The following is a 19,340-nucleotide window of genomic DNA, read 5'->3' as shown; positions in this document are numbered from 1 at the left end:
TAATAATCAACATTTATAGCGCATAGAGATGGTATGTGGGCAACAAAATAACAATGTGGGCTCTGGTGCCTGGGGTTGTGCCTCTGAGGGATCTGCAAAACAGTACTCTGACATTTCAAAGGTATGTTATCTCAGATGCACAAAGACAATAAACAATGTCCACGTTAAGGATTGACCTTTGTCAAGGGAGCTACAGGCCTAGGATATGACTACCCACCGTGACCGTTTTTAGTTAGAAACCCTTATGTGTCAGACCACCCTGCGCTGTTACTTTGATCTCTGGGTTTGTAAGGCCTGTCTTGCAGGCATCCCCTGAGTCTCCCGGGTGTAGCGTGTGGCCCCCTTTTCATCCACATGGTTTTAAAATGCGGAGTTTTTTTCCCTTTCTTCCACAATCCCTCTCTCTCTGAACTTGTCATGGCATTTATTATTTGCAGTTAATTTTGTTCTATGTAAAGAAAAATGTAAATGTTATTAGCATGAATTTTACTGTTCATCTTTATACTGTGTAATGCCAGTTTTATTTTATTTTTTTTAAAGATTTGATTTATTTACTATTAGAGAGAGGAGACAGAGAGGGAGAGAAACATCAGTGTGTGAGAAGATACATCAGTTGATTGCCTCTCACATGTCTCCAACTGGGGACCTGGCCTACGACCCAGGCACATTCCCTGACTGGGAATTGAACCAGTGACCTTGCAGTTCACAGGCCGGCACTCAATCCACTGAGCCTCACCAGCCAAAGCAACAGTGCCAATTTTAAATGCAAATATAAGAGTATTTAACTTATATGTGGACTCACCAAAATTATTCAATTTGTGTTCTGTAGCTTGTACATGCATATGTATTTCCTTCTGAGCAGAACAGTGGAAACTGCACAAAACTAACACAACTGTTTTATTTCACTTCTTGACGTGCATATTCTATCAACCCTCTTTATCTTCGGTTATTAATGAATAAGAATGGACTGAAAGGAATAAGAGTGTGGGTTGTCCTGTTTCCTTCTGTGTTACCATGTTCCGTGTAAATGGTTGGCTATCACAGGGAAGCAACAGGGAGGCTACATGGAGTTTATTTCTTGCCCACGTTTCTTAGAAAACCATTGCCTTCTGTGGTTCGAGTGGACAGTGCAGCCTCTCCAGGCTGTCGGGGCCTCAGTTTGCTCCATTGAAAACGTAACAAACACACTCCCCTTCTCCTGGCTGTGAACCTCGCCAAACTCCCACACGGTGCGGATCCTTCAGAATTCCGCACTCGCGGAGCCCGGCGAACACTGTATTCGAACGCACTGGCAAAGAGCGGCGGACACATGTACTGGGCATAGCTCCTCTGCTCGCACTCACGTTCCTTTGTCCCGTTGGACGTCATGTACAAAACACAAGTTCAAAGATAAAATTAGTGAGAATTTTAAGATGACAACAGCACGGGGCCCTCTTGATTGTGGGTCGCTTTCGACTGTGGAGATCACACACCCATGAAGCTGACCCGGGTTGTCTAGCATCGTTTCAATAAATGTCCTTAAAATTTTTAGTTTTTACCAAGTGAGAGACTGACCAAGAATAGCATGCATGCCTTCTTTTGTTTGTAAATATGTTTTAGGCATCTGCCGTGTGCCCATCTCTGTATGAGAACTACAGATGAACAAGGCAAGACGTGGCCTCAGTGTCAGTAGTATGTGTGACCAGTGAAGAAAACTTTAAAATTACACAATAAGTATTTAAATCGCAGTCGTGACAGGGGCTGCAGAAGAACTACAGGCAGAGTGGAAAGGCTTGCAGTGGGTGTTGAGGGGAGGCATCCCTGAGGAAGTGGCATTTTAGACTGAGTATAGGTAGGAGTTCTAGGTGAGGCAGAAGTGAAATAGTCTCCCAGGCTGAGGGGATGGCGTATGCATAGGCCTTGAGCAGGGAAGGAGCTTTGCTCAGACAAGAAAAGAAAGAAGGCCCACACAAGTGCAGCACAGGGGACAAGAGGGAGCCCAGCCACGTGGCCTGGGGGGGCTTGATTTGTGGGCCCCTTTTTCTCCACCTTCCTCCTTCCACTCCCCAGTGCCCATGCTGATCAAGAATACCAAAGATGGAAAGGGCCCTTTCTCCGCTCTTCAGCGAGTCTGGGATACGCCGAGTCTGGGATGTGTGGTGCTGCACGCTAGGTGTACTTGTGTGGGATGCGCAGGAGTTCTTGGGCCCTGACCGTGTACTTGTTCCCACTGAAGTAATCATTTCCCTTCACTTGTGTTCACCATCTCCATTTGCTTCCTGTCCTTCAAATGTGACCTCTCTTTCCTCTAACCTCTCATCTCCCTGCTCTCTTATGACGCTTAGCATCTTCTGTTTTGTACCGTCTTCATTTATGGGCACGTCTTATCTGTAAGCCTTTTAAGGGCAGGTTCTATATCTCTTTGACCTGTAAAATGGCCATAGGAAAAGCTTTATCTAGGAATTGATTCAGTTCAAGAAAGCTTATTTATTTTTAATAGGTAAAATAGTCATAAAATTAAATATCGAAAATGTACAAAAGAGTATATAATTCTCCCTTTCCCTCCCTAGTTTCCCTCTCTGGAGGCAATTAGCTTTTAAATGTACTGTTTCAGAAATATTCCATGTTTATATTAGATAGGCTATTATACATATTTATTACATGGTTTTTACAGAAAGCTGAAAAATGAAAGATTGGATAAATGTTCTCCTATTTCTTTTCTCTTGATCATCCTCCTTTTTAGAAGTTATATATTGGCACAAACTTCAATGTACAGTCAACTCTTGAAGTTCAAGTTGTTAGAGAAAAAAAATTTAAGCCCATTTGAACCAATTATTGTCATAGGTATTCGCACATAGTGATATAAACCCAACCTGATGCACATAGGTAACATTATTAATAAATAGAAAGAAGACAGCATAGCATCATGGCTAAGATTATAGGCCCTATTTTTTGATAGACAAAGAACTCTTACAAATCAATAAGGAAAGGTTCAGTTATTCAGACCAGAAAAAAAAAAAATCACAGAGTTTATGTATTTATTAGAAAGATGCAAATTTAAAATAGCAATATGCTATTTCTTACTTAGTGGATTAGCAAAGATAAAGAGTTTACAATACATAGTACTGATGAGAACATGAGGGAACAAGTAAAAATATAAATTCTTGCAGTCTCTCTGGCCTTATCTATCAAAATCTTAATGTGCATTACTCTTTGACCTAGAAATTCCTTTTATAGATATTTGTCCTATAGATACATTTGTACATGCCTGCAAAGGCTTAGGTATCAAAATGTTTATTGGAGCATTATTTGCAAGAGCAAAATATTAAAAACACAGCTTAAATAATTTTCATGTGGGAGAGTGGGTAAATAAATTGTATGATATTCATCATATGCAGTCATTTTTAAAAAGTTATTTCCATATGTGCCAGTCATGCAAAAGACCTTCCAAGTATGTCAAGTGTGGGGAAAAATCACAGCACATAACAATATAGCATATAATTCTGTGCTTTTAAAAAAGGGAGGGGAAAAGGCATATATATTCATATACGATTGTAAATATCTAGAATATTTCTCACAGTTAAGAACAATATCCTCTGAGAAGGGAAACTAGGAGTCTGGAGTCAAAGAGAGACTTTACTTTTTCATATGTATTATACTTTTTGCACTACATTGCCTTTTCTATGTAAATAAGAACACAGGCTCCACCATTTTTTTTTTTTTTTCAGCTAAGTAAACTTGGGAATTACTTAACCCTCTAATTCTGTTTCCTCATCTGTAAAATGGGGCTAATAACTTTCATTTATGACTGGCATAAAAATTAGATAATATATGGAAAATACACAGTACAGTACCTGACCTAAATACAGTAGCTTTTGAGACAAAGAGACCACAAGTAACTTTGGAAGCAGCTGCAGACAAGTTACATGACTCCCTGTGACCTGGTTGTCCTCAGTCCCTAGTTTGACCAGATGATCCTTAAGGCCTCTTTGCGTTTTTCTGTTCTTTTGAAACCTATTTCTTGCTAGAAGTTGTAGCTCCCAAGCCAGGAGGATTTGGGAGAAATTGAGAGCTCCCCGGACTTCAACGTAATGGCAAGGACAGGCATGATTACCAAAGAAATAGCCTCCTGGGTTCCATGTCGGTGGGCCTCCCGCAGACGTCAGCACAGGGCTTTGTGGGAGCGCGCGGAAAGCGCTGGTGATTGTGCTCTAGGAGCTCCGACCTCTGTGCTCCTGAGGTTCATGCCACGCTTTGGGACTGAAGGAAGGGGTTTGGGATCTGTACTTAGGTCTGATGCTAAAGGGGAGCAGCAGCCCCAAAGGACAGTGTAGCGAGGGGTCCACAGTGCCGGAGAAATCCAAAGGGAAGCCCATCTTAGCACAGCTGCCCCCGGTCCCCGCCCCAGGCTCTAATCTGAATGGGCCGTGCATGGCCTTCTTAAGGAAGTGTGTGTTTCCTCACGGAACTCCTCAGATGGGAGAAGGCCATTTGGCCATCCTTGGAAATGTTGACGCAGTAGACACATGGTCATGACTCGCTCTCCTACAGGTGCTGAGGGACGTCCTCAAGGATCTCTACCACCTGCTGAAGCACGTAGTGCGCTCGGAGCCTGATGACGTAGCCAAGCTCCATGCCCAGCTGGCCTTGGAAGAGCTGGACGAAATCATGAGAAACTTCCTGTTTCCGCCACAGAAGCTGGAGAAAAAGATTGTGGTCCTGCCGTAGATCCGGCTGGCTCACAGGACACGGAGGCCCCAGGAACCCAGCAGCCACAGCAGTGCTCCAGCTGTCCAGCAGGAGGCCCCACTGCCTCTTTGGGGGGTGGCAGTATGGCTGACCCTGCAGGCGGCTCTAAGTCTGTGGTCAAGAGGCATTTCAGAATATGAAAATGCAGTTGGAAGTAGGGAGGGGAAGGAAATTGTTATCAAACCATGCAAAATGGAATAAAATGTCCCTGGCTGGAATGCAAAACAGGTCTGAATCTGGCCCTCTGCTATCGAGATGGGAAGCTGTGGTGTCAAGGAGGACTTGATCTCCAGAAAAGAGAATCAGGCTGGTTTCATCTTCCAGAAAAGAAGGGTAAGCCCTGTTTGTCCTCCCTGGCCATTTTCTTTCACTCCCTCTGTCGCTGTGTGCATGGAGTTGCCCTGATTCTAGGAGAAAGGAGCCACAAACATCTCATATGGGGCAGTTTATATGCTGCATTCAGTCGTGTGCTCCTTCAGAAAGGTGAACGAATGCTTTCACCGTGGGTTAGCGCCAAATGTGTGCCGACCCGATGCCAGGCTTATTGAAGTCATTTCAGGTGTAGCACTGTGAAGTCCCCTTTATTTACATATTTTGGCCACTGAATTTTGGTTGCAGCTAAGAGAAGACAAAAAGGAGAAGCTGACTGTTTCCACAAGCACTGCCTGTTGTCAGCACCATGGCAAGGCTAACCCACAGCTCCTGGATCAGTTCTCAGCTTCGCCGGCCTGGGTACAGGATTTTATCACAGGGTCTTATCACCTGTCTCTGGGGTGACGAGGCCCAGGGGAACCAGAACACAGTTTTCCAAAACTCTCAGGTGGCTGAAGGATCTATAGACAAGCATGCCTATTTCTGTTTGTCAGTTAACAACAAGATATTTCTCTCTGGCCAGATTACAGACACGATTCTTAGCTTAGAACTTTTGTGGTGTGCATTCTGTTTTAGAAGTCAATTTATAGACAGTTAGGGATCACAAATTACCTTAGTGAGCAAAGAATTAGAACAAAGGCAATGAGATGTTTTAAGGAGTATTTCCGTTCAGGGAGGGTAGCTGGGTTAATTTCCATTCTCCAAGGATATCTAGACAATCAGGATCAGGGCTTTCAAATTAGAGAAGAATCTCCTCTAGACCAGCTAGATATGTGCAAAAAATTCTTGTTTCTTGACCTTCCTTAAACTAACAACTTTACAACTTTATTTGCACTAAATACATTCCAATTCTGGAGAAATATCCTAACTAATCATGTTGATTAGACTGAGAAACTCTGTAGTCTAAGAACCTCGTCTCCTAGGAAATGCCTTATGAAGTACTCTAGTCTCTGCATTTCCATTTACAAATTGCCTCTTTTTTGCCCTGGCCAGGTAGTTCAGTTGGTTGGAGCATCATCCCAATACACCAAGTTGCAGGTCCCATCCCCAGTCAGGGCACATACAAGAATCAACCAGTGAACGCTGAAGTAAGTGGAACAACAAATCTATGTTTCTCTCCCCCCCGACCCCGCCCTGCTCTAAAGTCAAGTTTTTTTTTTTTATTAAATTGCCTTTAAAAAAAAAAATTTAGAAAGAGGAAGGGAGGGAGAGGAAAACACTGTTATTCCACTTATTTACACATTCATTGGTTGAGTCTTGTTTGTGGCCTGACTAGGGGTCAAACTCACAACCTTGACATATTGGGATGACATTCTAACCAACCGACCTACCCATGCAGGGCCAAAAATTGGCTCTTAATTTCACTTATTTGGCAAGTAGCAAAAAACATCTGTTCTTTATTGATTTTGATGGATTCAGTTTCACAGTGACTTTTTCTTTTTTCTTTTTTTCTTTTTTTTTTTTTTTTTACTTTTTTACCAAATTCAGTGGGGAAGACGGCTTAGTGTAACCTTCTTAAACATGACCAAAATATTAAAAGTTTCCAAATTATTAAGTAGTTCTTCCAAGTTTATATATATAAAATCTCTATCCATCTCTGGGAAAGAGCATGAGAACTGAGAACTTTAACACAGTAAAAACACGAAACTTAACCAAAAAACCCCATACAGGACTCCAGGGGCAGATGGATGGCAGGAGCAATGGTGGCACTTCCCTGCACGGGCCTGTGAGGCGTCTGGCTCTGTACAGTGACAACATGCTCCCGCTCCCTCCCACCTCTGCCATCTCTTCTCCTCTGAGGCTCCCTCCTCCCTGCCCCTTCCCACGTCCTCCCACCCCACCTCCTGCTGAAGTTCTCCTGGCCTCATCTTCAGTTTCCTCCATTGCGCAGGGGTCTGACACCCACACTCCCCTGGATCACCATCCCGGTCTTTTACTTGGCCCCTCCCCTCCTCTCCTTTCTTTCCCTTCCTGGTTTCTCCCTCCTCTTCAGGCCTGCTGCCCACAACACCCTTGGCCTGCGGAGGGTGGCACTGTGGCGGGAGACACGCAGGAGGCTCCAAGCTGTGGCTGCAGCTGAACCCCAGGTACTGTGTGCGAGTGTTGACTCCTTGTTCAGGTTAGACTTCCTGGACATTCTGGAGAGTTTCCCTTCCTGCTGTGTCCTTCCTTCCTGGCACAAACTTGGCTTTCTGCAAGTCCTCCGTTATTGAATCAGAAATCTCTCAACTTACACTTTGCTCCTTATCTTTGCTCACACATAACTTTTCCATATTTCCTAATATTCTTCTCCTTTCTTCTTCATTGCTTTACTTCCCTGTGGCTCTACCCACCCATCCACATGTAGGGACCAAGGTGCCAGGGACTGGAAGGTAGGACACAAACCACAGACAACAATGACAACAGTTTATTGAGCACCTACTGTGTTCCAGATACTGCACCAGCCACACTGCAAATACAGCAGTAAACAAAGCAGACCAAAACCCTTACGCTCGGGAAAGCTTACTTTGTGGTGGAAGGAGACAGATGATAAATAAGATTAACAGAATAGACGAAATGTCGAATGGCGGTCAATGCTATAGAGAAACAAAATCAGGAAGGGGTTGAGGAGTGTGTAGGCCTGGGAACTGAAGGGTTAGGTAACTTGTCCAGAGAAGGCCTCACGGAGGAGCTGATATCTGAGTGAAGATGGGACGGAGGTGAAGGAGGTAGGATGGAGACATTTAGGGGAGGAGCATTCCAGGTAGAGGGCATTCGGAGGCCTGGAGGGGCGCACGAGGTTGAAGGCCAGTGAGGCTGGAGCGGAGGGGAACGTGCAGGGTGAGCGGAGGGAGGTGCTGTGCCGATCACACCGAGATCACACCGAGCCTTGTTGACCACTCTGAGCCTGGCGGGGGGCGGAGGGGGGCACAGGCCTATTTCTATCGGAAGCCCCTTCAGTTTCTTTCTGGAAGGTGCTTTGAGGCCAAGATGATTAAGTTCTGTAAAATGGGAAATACTTGTAAACAAAAGGCATTGCCTACCCAGCCAAGTTTTTGTTTCAGTCAAAATGAAGCGGTGAACCCCTGTTCCTTTTCACCACCCCCTCTTCTCCAGCAGCATCAGTTCCACTGCACTGGCGCCAGAAGAAAGAGAAAAGCAGGTGTGTTGTCCGCCCTCAGGCCACCCCTCTGCTCTGTCCCTTTGAGAGAGGGTGCGTGAGGGAGCATTGCTTGCCCCCTGCCTGTGACCCCCACCTGCGGTTAGCGGCAGTGGAGGGAGGGCTAAGCCATCTGAAAGTCGATCAATTGGTAGGAATGCAGCTGGGCATGACTCATCTGACTTGCAGAAACCACATGGGCTTCTGCAGTCTTTTTGCACAGGAACCCAAAATGTCAGTGAGAATTTCAATGGCAAGAGAGAGGGAAACAAGACCTGGGTGCAGGGTGGGCTGTGAGAGGTAGCCACTGTTCCGTGATCATGGGGCTCTTCTTCCCCCGCTCCCCCGTTCAGCAGACATGACCTCTGAGGGCCCGGTGCGTCCTCCAGTGAGTTCTGTCGCCTAAGACATCCTGCAGTCACATGCAGCAGCCTCACTGCAGTGCGCAGCGCCCCTGACTTCCATGCGCTGCTCTGCTTGGAACTGAGCGGCCACTTGGGGGTTGGGAAGTTGTCTTCTTAGAATATTGGCTGCTGCACTCTTCCCTGCAGGCGGGGCTCGCGGCTGTGCTCAGCATGCCCCTGCCCCCACGTCAGCTGGCAAGTGAAGAGGAAATGCAGAACCCCCATTAGCCCTGGATGGGGCTGTGCCCACTAATTTGAAGGGCCATCTTCTAGTGCCCCTCCCCACCGTTCTTTATGCTGACTCAGTAGCTCCATGCCACCAGGACGGCTCAGGCATTGCCGCCCACTCCAGGTGACCCTCTACAGTCCCTGCATGAGGGACTCATAGAATAGCATGATCAGTTGCTCTGTGTTTCCTTTTGTTTGCAAAGCCTTTTTTTTTTTTTTTTTAAACCCAGAAGTTTGTCTGATTCTCACAACATCATAGAACAGGGAAGCAAACTATTGTTATCCGCCTTTGGTGGGATTGGGCCCCAAGTCTCCTGAGTCCCAGCCAGACTTTTGAACATCTGTTGAACACCCCAGAGACTCTTCCCCCCAAAACTGGTATAGAAGGAAGAGCCTTTCAACGAGAGCCCGGTTCGGGAAGCACCCCCAGGGGCTCCCATAGCCACATGAGCCCTGGCATTCAGGGGCCGTGAAGAAGTCATTTCATCTCCGCTGACACATCCTAAGGATGCCTAGCAAAGCCCCTGTGCTCGCCTCTGCCCGCTGAGAGTGCTGAAGAGCTCAGGTACGGATGCCCTGGCTGCCTGTGTGTGTGTGTTCGCCAATTACATAGGTTATATGAATCGTAACAAATTTAAGGTGTATGTAACAAAAATTCCCACAACCTCACCTCCACTCCTACCCCCAGGTCACCCCCACCAGTTCGGTATATATCTCTCCAGAGCTTTCTTTCCTTTCACCCTTTTCTCAAATGAATTCTAACAAATATTCAAAACTGCTTTCAGAAACAAAAATGCGATTTTTACCATAAAGAGTGTCCCAGGTCATAGACCTGGGAGATGCTCTCCTGTCGGTCCTTCTCTGTGATGGTGGCAAGTCTTCCGTTGTACAGGGGGAGCCACAGTTGGTTTAAGCATTTTTTTTTTAAGATTTTGTTTATTTATTTTTAGAGAGAGGGGAAGGAAGGGAGAAAGGGGGGGAAAGAAGCATCGGTGTATGAGAGAGACATCCATCGGTTGCCTCTTGCACACGCCCCAGCCGCGGACCAGGCCTGCAGCCCATGCATGTGCCCAGGCCAGGAAGGGAACCCGCAACCTTTTTCTTTGTGGGATGACGCTTAACCAAGTGAGCCACGCTGGGCAGGGCTAAGCATTTGTTCTTGATGGTCAGTAGAGTTGTTTCTAATTTCCAGCGATTCTTCAGTGGTTCTTAAACGTAACAAGTCTTTGCGTACTGAAGTGTTTCTGTAGGGATGCTGGACCAAAGAGCTACGAACACTTTAAATGTCAATACCAAAATGTTCACCAAAAAGTTAGTGTTGATCTACAGTCTCCCATCCTCAGCTGACATTGCTTTCATACCCACAATAAAGTGTTAACACCATTCTGTAAATAATGCAGGACTAGAAAATCTTCAGGGGCTGGAGTGGTCTGTGCACGAACACTGCCAGTAGGGGCACAGTAACATGCTGTGCAAGTGCACTCGCCAGCAGCAGTGGCCAGGCTCCGAGCATCAGGCAGAGGCTCGCATGTGCGCGCCCTGGAGAGAAAGCCCGAGCCCTGGCAGGTCTGCTGGAAAGGGCTGTTACCCGACTCTCAGCCCTGAGACTGTCCTGAGTGTTAGGGTGTGTCTTCTCCGGGGGTGTGGAATGACCTCAGGACAATGACCACAGTTCCCAAACCAGATTCTGGACATAGGGACTGATGGCCCCTCAGAGTATCTGTTTGTCCTTTAAAGCCTGGGCTGAATGATTACAGCAGCCCTACATCACTATACATAGTAAACAGTATAAAGAGCTTATTCTGCTCTTCTGTGTATTTGACATATATTAGTCCACTAAGCCCTCACACTGTACCTTTGGGGCAGGTGTTATTATTATCCCATTTTACAGATGGGAAAACTGAGGTGCACTAGAGGCTAATTACTTGTCCCAGATTACGTAGCTAGTGAGAAGTAGCCAAACCAGTATTTGGACCCAGGCAGTCTGGCTCATTTCCAAACTGTAAAAACTTCTTAATACTAAGTGGTTTCCCCCTGCTTCTTTAAATGGACCACTTATAGCAAGTTAAACTTCAGCCCTGATTCCTCCCAGATAGTGTCCCGAACATCAAAACCCAACCTCAGACACCAGAACTTATTATATGTCTTGTGTTTGACCTAGTAGTTTGCCCAGCAGCTGTAGGTGAGATTTGCTAAGGTTCCCCAGCCCACCTGCTCCTTTGACAGCTTTTGTAAATTGCTTATTGAAAGGCTTGCTCTTCTTTCTGGGGTGGCTAAGGTTGTACTGTGGCCCAAGACTGCCTTCCTGGGAGCAGCAGGGCAGAGAGCCATGCTGTGTGTGCACATCAGAGAAAATGTAGCAGGTCTCCCCATGAACTCCAGAGCCCAGAAATGTCCCCTTTTGTTTTTGGTTGCTGTTGTTTTTGCTTTGTTTTATCCTTTCATCTCCTGTAAGCAGTGTTTCAGTTCTCAGATTGCATTTTCAAAATGGTAACAACAGAACATTTAAACTGTTATTTCCTGCATAAATATTTCTTGCACCTATACATTAATAGCTCTGCTCCATTCCAACTCCTTGAGAGAGAAAAAAGAGAGAGATCAGCTGGCCCTTGTTTGCAGAAGGGAAAAAGGAGGTCCAGAGAGGCAGGTTCTTCCAAATAAGAAGAGAAAAGAAAAAAGGGGAGATGTGAATGCACTTGAGCGGAGAAAGTTCCTCCTCTACTTACTAGTTCTTAATATTAACCCGTTAGCCAGCGCCTAACTCCGTCACAGAGGTGCGGGGTGGCTGCGGGGGAGAGAGCCGTTGACATCAGCAGGGTGGATCCTCAGGGCGCCACAGAGCTGTGGGAGAGCCCTGTGCGCTGGGGAACCAGGAGAAGCTGCTGGGCCTTTAAGTGGTTTATTAAATGATGTAAGATTTAATCTTCACTGTCTGCCTTGGAACCGAAGCCCACTCAGAACAGCGCCTGGGTGGGGCTTTTCTGATGCACAGCCCTAGCGTTGCCTGCATGGGCAGCCTGGTGCTGGGAGAACAAAGCCGCCTGCTACACGCTTCCAGAGTCTCTAGAACTTGAATGAGCTCCTCCCCAGCTCCCCCCTTCCCACCTCCCCGCATACAACCTTTATTAGGACCACAAACCATTTTCAAAACTTCAAAACCTATGGTGCCCGTATTAGTCCCAGGGAAGGGCCATCCTGAAGTGAGGCTGCCTTTACTGAAAGAACGGTGGTGCCCATGCTTCAAAGAGCTGGTGTGTGTGTGTGTGGGGGGGGGGGAGGTGAGTCCCCCTTCCCTAAAGAAACGGTGAGTATCAGTGTTGTTCAGAGACTGCAGAGAACGAGAGAACGAGGTTCCAGCGTGTGGGGATTCTGCCGCCCCAAGGCCAGCGCCCACTACCCTAACTCATCCTTGAGCAGGGAAAGCCCCCAAAGTGCAGAAGTGCTCTCGTTTAGAAAACAAAAGCTAATCCAAGTTGTTTGTGGCAGCACTGTCCTCCCACTGACAAGGACTGACTGGTTTTTCCTCAGTTCTCCTGAAAAAAGCATGTCACACCTTTTCCAACAAAAAGATTGTATCAATTCAATGCTAGGTAGGTTGTGGAGCTCTGGGGCCTGACCCATTCCATCTGGTCTCTCCCCTGTGTTTCTCCCTGGCTCTCCCTTTAATTTCAATTTCCATCAGCATCCTTTCTCTTTTTCCTTCTGAGCTCATTGGTTACTTTTTTTTTTTTTTTTTGAGAGGAGAAGGGAGAGAGAAACATTGATGTGTGAGAGTTACCTCAAATACATCAATCAGTTGCCTCTCACACGGCCCTAGCTGGGGACGTAGCCCGCAACCCAGCCATGTGCCCTGACTGGGAATCGAACCAGTGACCTTTTGGTTGGCCAGCACTCAATGCACTGAGCTACACCAGCCAGGGCTCACTGGTTACATTTTTAAGGTTAGTTAATTCAAACAGGTGTGGCAGGCAAGGTGCTAGAGGGAAGATGGATAGACACTCATGCTCTGGGGCTCACCTCTGGGATTGGCTGGCTCTCTGTTGTCTACCCGGTGCCAGAAATGTATTTGCAAGTCTCAGCTGAGGATAATCCTCTCTGTGCTAGACATATAATAGAATCACCTAGGGAATTTCAAAATAAACAAAACAACTCAAGCCTGGGGCTCACCCCCAGTGATTCTGACTAAATTGATTCAGGATAGGGTCCAAGCATTAGCGTTGTTTTTTTTTTTAAAAGGACCCCAGGTTTTAAAAGTCTAATGTGCAGCAGCCAGACGTGAGAACCACTGTACTAGGTTGTTTGGTAAGAAAAGAAGGGGTGTGTGTGTGTGTGTGTGTGTGTGTGTGTTTTGGGAGGGGCGGTTTCCTGGGGAAAAATCTGATAGTAGGGCATACTCTGGGGGTCCCTCTTATGAAGGAGCTGATGGGAACTACTCCTACCCTTGGCTCTTCTGTAATAGCTTTTATGGAAGATCTGGCTTTGGACCTTCTCTGTGACAGTGACTAATGATGTCTTTAATCAAGAAAGAGAACATAAAGCAGAAGTGCCAGCACATTCAAGAACTGTAGTTGATATTATTGTAACAAGAGCCAAATGAATTTGGAACAAGATTACCTTAAGCGATTTGTTCCCCTCCTGCTGATCTGGGGACTGGGATTGTGACTGGAGACTGGGATTGTGTTCCAAGAAGGTCGGGGACAGTGTGCGCTTGTGTAGTGAGCTTGTGGGCGTGTGTCCATTTAGGGAGAGCGAGTTATGTGTGTGTGCAGAAGTGGATATGCACATGAGTGCCTGCACAGGGTTTTTACCACCTGGAGGAGAACCTCTCTGGCGATCCCTCGGGCAGGAGTGCAGTGCCGTTGACATCATCATTCTTGGAATGAAAAACCGTTCCAGGGTGCTCAGAGAGCACACAGTTACGTGCGCCTCCCTCCCTTCCCCAGGATCACCATGGGGGCCGACATCGACTGGGGTGCGCTGGGTAAACCATGGGCCCTGGTTCAGGGCTGCGTTCCCAGGAGGAAGGGGTCTTTTTCTAATTTCACTCAAAGGTGCTGGATGAGCTACCACAGCTCTTTGTGCTGCCCACTTCCCTGTGAAATTTTCTCAAAGGAACAGTGGGGAGGATTTAAATAAAGCAAAGTACTCAAGTTTTGGCTACCACTAACCCTGTACCCTGGCCTTCCCAATTTTGCTGAGGTTGCCCAACCCTCTTCGCATGGACGCATCTATGGGATAGGCTGCACCTCCTCCAGCCCCAGCCTGGAAGGGAATTCTGTGAGCTCACAATTTGTATCACCTCAAAATATCTTTTTATTATAAAATTGTTATACCTATTAATAGTAAATTTGGAGAACAAAGAGGAAGAGGCAAAGAGAAAGAAAAACCCTATTGTTCTACCACCCAAACAAACCTAATCTTAATATGTGGGTGAACTCTCCTGCCTTTTAATTCATAGGATTTAAAAGAAAACAAAGTAAATGTAGTCATCCATGCATAACAGTTTTGTATCCTGCCTTGTTTATATTTTTGCTTATTTCTACATTCTCTTTTTATTGAATTTATTGGGGTGACACTGGTTAAAATTATACGAGTTTCAGGTGCACAACTCTACAATGCATTATCTGTGCACTGTATTGTGCGTTCACCACCCCAAGTCAGGGCTCCGTCCCTACATTCTCTTTATGAACATAATTTTTATTACCTGCATACAACATTCCATGAAGAAGGTAGGTTATGGTTGAAAATTGCCTGGATTTTTTTTCTGCATTCACCCGGGGGAGAGAGAGAAAGGAAAAATGGCCAAGAAGAACATAAAAACATTCTCTGTTCAGAATTCCAAGAAAAGCATCCCCAGGTCTGGTTTGATATTCGGTTCTCAGTCTTGTGTGCGCCCCCAACCCTGACCTTCTAGCCTGCACAAGAACCTGGCCCCTTAATAGGGACTGACCGCTCTGTTGCAGAGTAAAGTCTCAATTTGAAGGGAAAACGATTCTTCCATTCAAGGGAAGAGAGAGAGAGAGAGACTGAAGTTAAAATCCCTCCAGTGTAACTGCAGGACAGAGAAGTCCTTACACCTGCTTCTTCAAACACAGCCCCTGGAAGTGGGACTGATTACAGGGTACTTGTCAGTAAGAGGGCAAAGTTATGAAAGGGTAACTTTGTTTGGTAGTAGCTACCTTGCTGTCGTCAAGGCACACAATTTCCACTTTGAATTATGTATTAACTAGTATTGCAGATTAAGGTGCCTTGAAGAGGGAATCCTATTTGGTCAGCTGGGCGACATAACCTGCTCCTCTTTGGAGGCCCGTTTAAGTTCACCTTCATGAGCTTCAAGAGGTTCTGATTGCAGTCAGCCCAGGGGAAGCTGACGAGATGGATGGGTTGGGGGAGACCAGGTAGCTTGGCTGCCATCCATTCTGCTCTGCCTGACTAGCAGCTGTGGGCTGGATGCCAGGGAGGAGCACTGAGCAGGAGGTCAGAGGGTGAGGAGGGGCAGCCGGAAGGAGCTAGAACAGCTCCCCCCGCCCCGCCCCCCACAGTCACCCACTAGGAGACCAGGAGAGCCGGGCAGGGCAGCACCTGCTCACCGGAGCATTTATTCCTGCAGCCAGTGACCCAGTGATGAACAGGAGAGACTGAATGGCGGACTCCTATCGGTGCAAGGTATTTGAGCATTTCATGAGTTTGGATTTGAAACTCAGTGGAAAGTTAAATCTTTGTGGAGCTGTCAGCTTCGGTTACCTCAGACCCTCCAAGCAGACCTTTGAGAATGGCCCTTTGAACTAGAAGTCACTCCTCCACCTCTCCCCTCACGGGCGCCCAAGATAGCGACACTGCCTGCCCCCGCCCCCTCCTCCTGAAGGCAGCGGGAGCAGCCCTCTCCTGTGGTTTATCCACCTCCGAGCAGGCGTCCTACGCCCCATTCCTGGCCCTTGCCGTGAAATTCCACTGGCGCAGCCATCCCCAGATGACACTTTCAGTCTATTACTACCTCGCTCATACACCTTCAGTAGTTCTCCATCATCTGCCCAAGCAAATCCCAACTACTTATTTGGTCATTTGTGGCCTTCCAGAATCTCTCCCTAGCACCTGCCTCAGCTTGCAGGCACTTCCTATATAGCAGACACGGTTCACGTTCTTTAGTGTAAATTTCTTGTCTCATCCAGGCCTCTCTTTACTGTCCTTCAAACACACCTCACCCATTCCTGTACCTGCTCCTGTCTGTCCGTAAGCTATTTTTCCCATCTAGGATGCTTTTACCATTCTACACAGTCGGCTCATGTTCATGAAACCCCGCCCAGGCCATTCCTGCTCACAGAGATCCCTTTCCTAAAACCCTCAGACTCTTCTAGTTGGATTCTCTCATCAGCATTTAATGATAAACTGCCTTGTATAGTGACTTAATTTTTCAAGTGTGGTTTGTCTTCACAATGGTTATTAAGATGGCAGAGACCAGCCTGAAGTTTCACAGTGTCCAAGCACCATTCTCTGCTCAGAGCAGGTCTTCAGAGTTTTTTAAATGAGGGTTGAAATGAAACACGAATCTTCTACAACTGAACTGAATAGGGAGGCTTATCCTCTGGAACCTGAGTAATAGCCAATTCACAACATCTGAATTCACATTTTCAAGTGATTGGGTATGGAATTAGTCCTATTTCTGAAACCCCGGTGGTAGGCAGAGATAAAGTTGAGCTTTGTTGTATCAGCCCCTTGAAAATTCCCCTACCCAACTCCTCCTGAAGAGATGGATGTAAATAGGGCACTGAAAACCAGATGTTCATTACAGACAAACCTTCCCTGGCATAGACTGGCCACAAAGGTAAAGACTCTCCTAGCTGCCTGATAACACCAGATCTCTGGCCCTGCAAATCCGTAGAAGAGGATTCACTCCCTTGGGCAAGCCAGTTGGTATGGGCTAGGTGATTTGTCATGATGTTGCAACTGGACCCGCTGTTCATTTAGGATGGTTTAATTGTGCCGTATCAGCCCACCACCTATGAAACCCTCTGCAGCCAGCTGAGCAAGGTGGGACAAAGTTGGAACCTTCAAAATTGGGTGATCCTGGAGCAGCCCCAGGCAACTTGCACTGGAGAGCCTCGTTGCTGTTGCCCTGAGGGCAGATGGGATCTTTCCAAACTGGCTTTGCCTCATGCTTCTAAACAGGTCACTTACAAGCGGCCAGTTGGTTGGATATGACTCAGATACATTTTTGCCTGGCCTGGGGAGTGCATTTTTTCAACACTGAATTAGCTTCTAACACTTGAAAATTAGGAGATTTCACACAGAAATCTGGATTTCTGGCTCTCGTCACAGCGGAACACCTGGCCATGCTGGGCCGTCCCTCTCACAGGGACGGCTCCTTTAAATCAGGTATTCGCTACCCAGTGGGCGGAGGCTCTCATTTTTTAAAAAATATTTTATTCATTTATTTTTAGACAGAGGGAAGGGAGGGAGGAAGAGGAGAGAAACACCAATGTGTGGGTGCCTCTCACGCACCCCCCACTGGGGACATGCCCACAACCCAGGCGTGTGTCCTGACTAGGAATCTAACCAGCAACCCTTTGGTTCACAGGCCGGTGCTCCATCCACTGAGCCACGCCAGCCAGGGCTGAGGCTTTCATTTTTGCCTGGGCCTAGTCTCTGCTTGTTTTCCCTAATCTAAAATGTCACAGATTGCAAATTTAGGTGAGAGGTAGGATCAGATGGCTAACCTCGGGCAACTCCAAGCTCTGTGATGCGCCTGGGTGTGGAGGAGGTAGCCCAGGGCTCTGAGAGACCATAATGCAGTCAAGACAAGGCATTTGTCATCAACGCTGATCGCTGAAATTCCTGCGACATCCTGGAGGGGTAGGCATATGGAATCCACAGCATGGCAAGTGGACGCCATTTCCTGAGTTCTTACTCTCAGCCAGTGTCTTCGGTCCTTATAACAACCCTGTAAAGTAGACACTCAGTCCTACGTCTAGGATGAAGATACTGAGGTTACTGCCGCACGGTGACACTGGCTGTCTGCCTCCAGCGCCCTCTTCTTAACCAAGGGCTTCTCTCTTTCTCCCTGAGCATTATTAGCTCTTACTAGGGCCAGTTTTAAGTTCAAAATACGTTGCCGTTGTGGCTTCAATAATAGTTTTTTAAAGGACATAATAAACAATGTTTACACGATGTACCACATTAGTGATGATTTTCTCCAGCAAAAGTGTAAAATGATTTGGTATCTGTAATGCACGATGGGAGTGGGTGCAGTAGGGGTGCCAGGGGTCCTTGCTGGCCTGGGGTGCTGAGGAGTGAGCTCCGTGGCCCACAGTGAGTGCCACCAGGCAGGCAAGGAAGTCCTGGAGCCCCTAAGACTTCTGACAGGAGCAGCTTGTAGATTGCAACTCAGGTTCCCATAAATTTGTGTCAGCTTGGAAAGAAATGGAAATCATCTCAGGTGTGCTTGAATTACATCTAAATTTACTTTTTACTAGTCTTTAATTATAGTTTCTCTTCAACTTTTTCTGACATTGAGGAGCTCAGTGTGTTCAGCTAGTTCGAAGCTTCTTTTCTCTGCTGCTAACACCACCTCTCCTCTCCCCAACCCCACCCCACCTCATCCAAGTCCAGCATGAACTCGTAGGCACCTGGAAACCACCTGCGATAAGGTCAGTTGGGAATTTAAGAGGTCATGGATATTGGGAATAAAGGTGTGAAAAAAGGGAGAGGAGGAATAGGTTTTGGCTTTAACACATTAAGATTTACAAGGTTTTTTTGCAAGACTATTTGCAGCTTTTGCAGACAGCCTTCAAGCCATCAGCGCCCCACTGCGGAATTCAAGGCTAAGCTTGTCATAATTTCATAATTGTTAACATCTTGACCAGTCTTTTTTTTATTATTGTTGTTGTTGTTGTTGTTGCCGGCGGGAAGATTCTGCTGTCTTGGTTTTAGGGAGTACCTCGCGTGCATAACTCAGGGAAGATTTCCGCCGGCTTGCAGGGTGAGTAGATTTCCAGGCTTAGAGAGTGGGGCGCGGGGGAAGTGGGTCGGAGAGTAACAGTTTTGGAAGGCCCCATGGGTTACATTGAAAGTTAACAACTCTTCGGGTTCTAGGTTGAGCACAATGACCTATTCCTTCTGGGCAGCTATCTGGACCCAAGGCGAACGCGGAGGAGCTCGGCCTTTGGCGCGGTTGGGGGAACCCAGTTTTCGAGGGCGCGGAGACTGCGAGTCTCTGCAAACCCGAGGAGCCGCGTCCACGCGGGACCCGGTGGCCCGGCGAGCGCCGGCCGCGTGGAGCTCCCTCCGTGTGAGCCAGAAAGGGAGCTGTACCCTCACGGCCCTGGGGAACCCCCCCACTCTTCCCAACTTTGCGGGCCCCAGGGCCGGAGGAGGGCGCCTCTCCCGGCGGCGATGCGCTCGGTACTTAAAGCGTCTCGGCGGGGCCGGCGCTAGTCAGTCGGAGCGCGCGGCGGCGGCGGTGAGGAGTGGGA

The 19,340-nt window shown here is 47.2% G+C and overlaps 1 protein-coding gene across 2 annotated transcripts in view; it reads left to right on the top strand.

Annotated features, from left to right (window-relative positions):
- Positions 1 to 4,906, top strand: part of TANGO6 (transport and golgi organization 6 homolog) — a 133,684-nt gene extending 128,778 nt beyond the window's left edge. For both annotated transcript variants that reach the window (XM_054579277.1, XM_054579275.1), the window contains one exon: positions 4,531 to 4,906. In XM_054579277.1, coding sequence (XP_054435252.1) covers positions 4,531 to 4,707 — 177 coding nt within the window. In that variant the 3' untranslated portion in view covers positions 4,708 to 4,906. The remainder of the gene's footprint in view (positions 1 to 4,530) is intronic.
- The last annotated feature ends 14,434 nt before the right edge of the window (positions 4,907 to 19,340 follow it).

This window comes from Pteronotus mesoamericanus, unplaced genomic scaffold, assembly GCF_021234165.1.
Source record: "Pteronotus mesoamericanus isolate MK-2021 breed Mesoamerican mustached bat unplaced genomic scaffold, CSHL_Meso_final contig_52, whole genome shotgun sequence".
Classification (NCBI taxonomy): Eukaryota; Metazoa; Chordata; class Mammalia; order Chiroptera; family Mormoopidae; genus Pteronotus; species Pteronotus mesoamericanus.
Note: the sequence above shows the minus strand (reverse complement) of the source record. Positions and strands in the feature narration are given on the sequence as shown.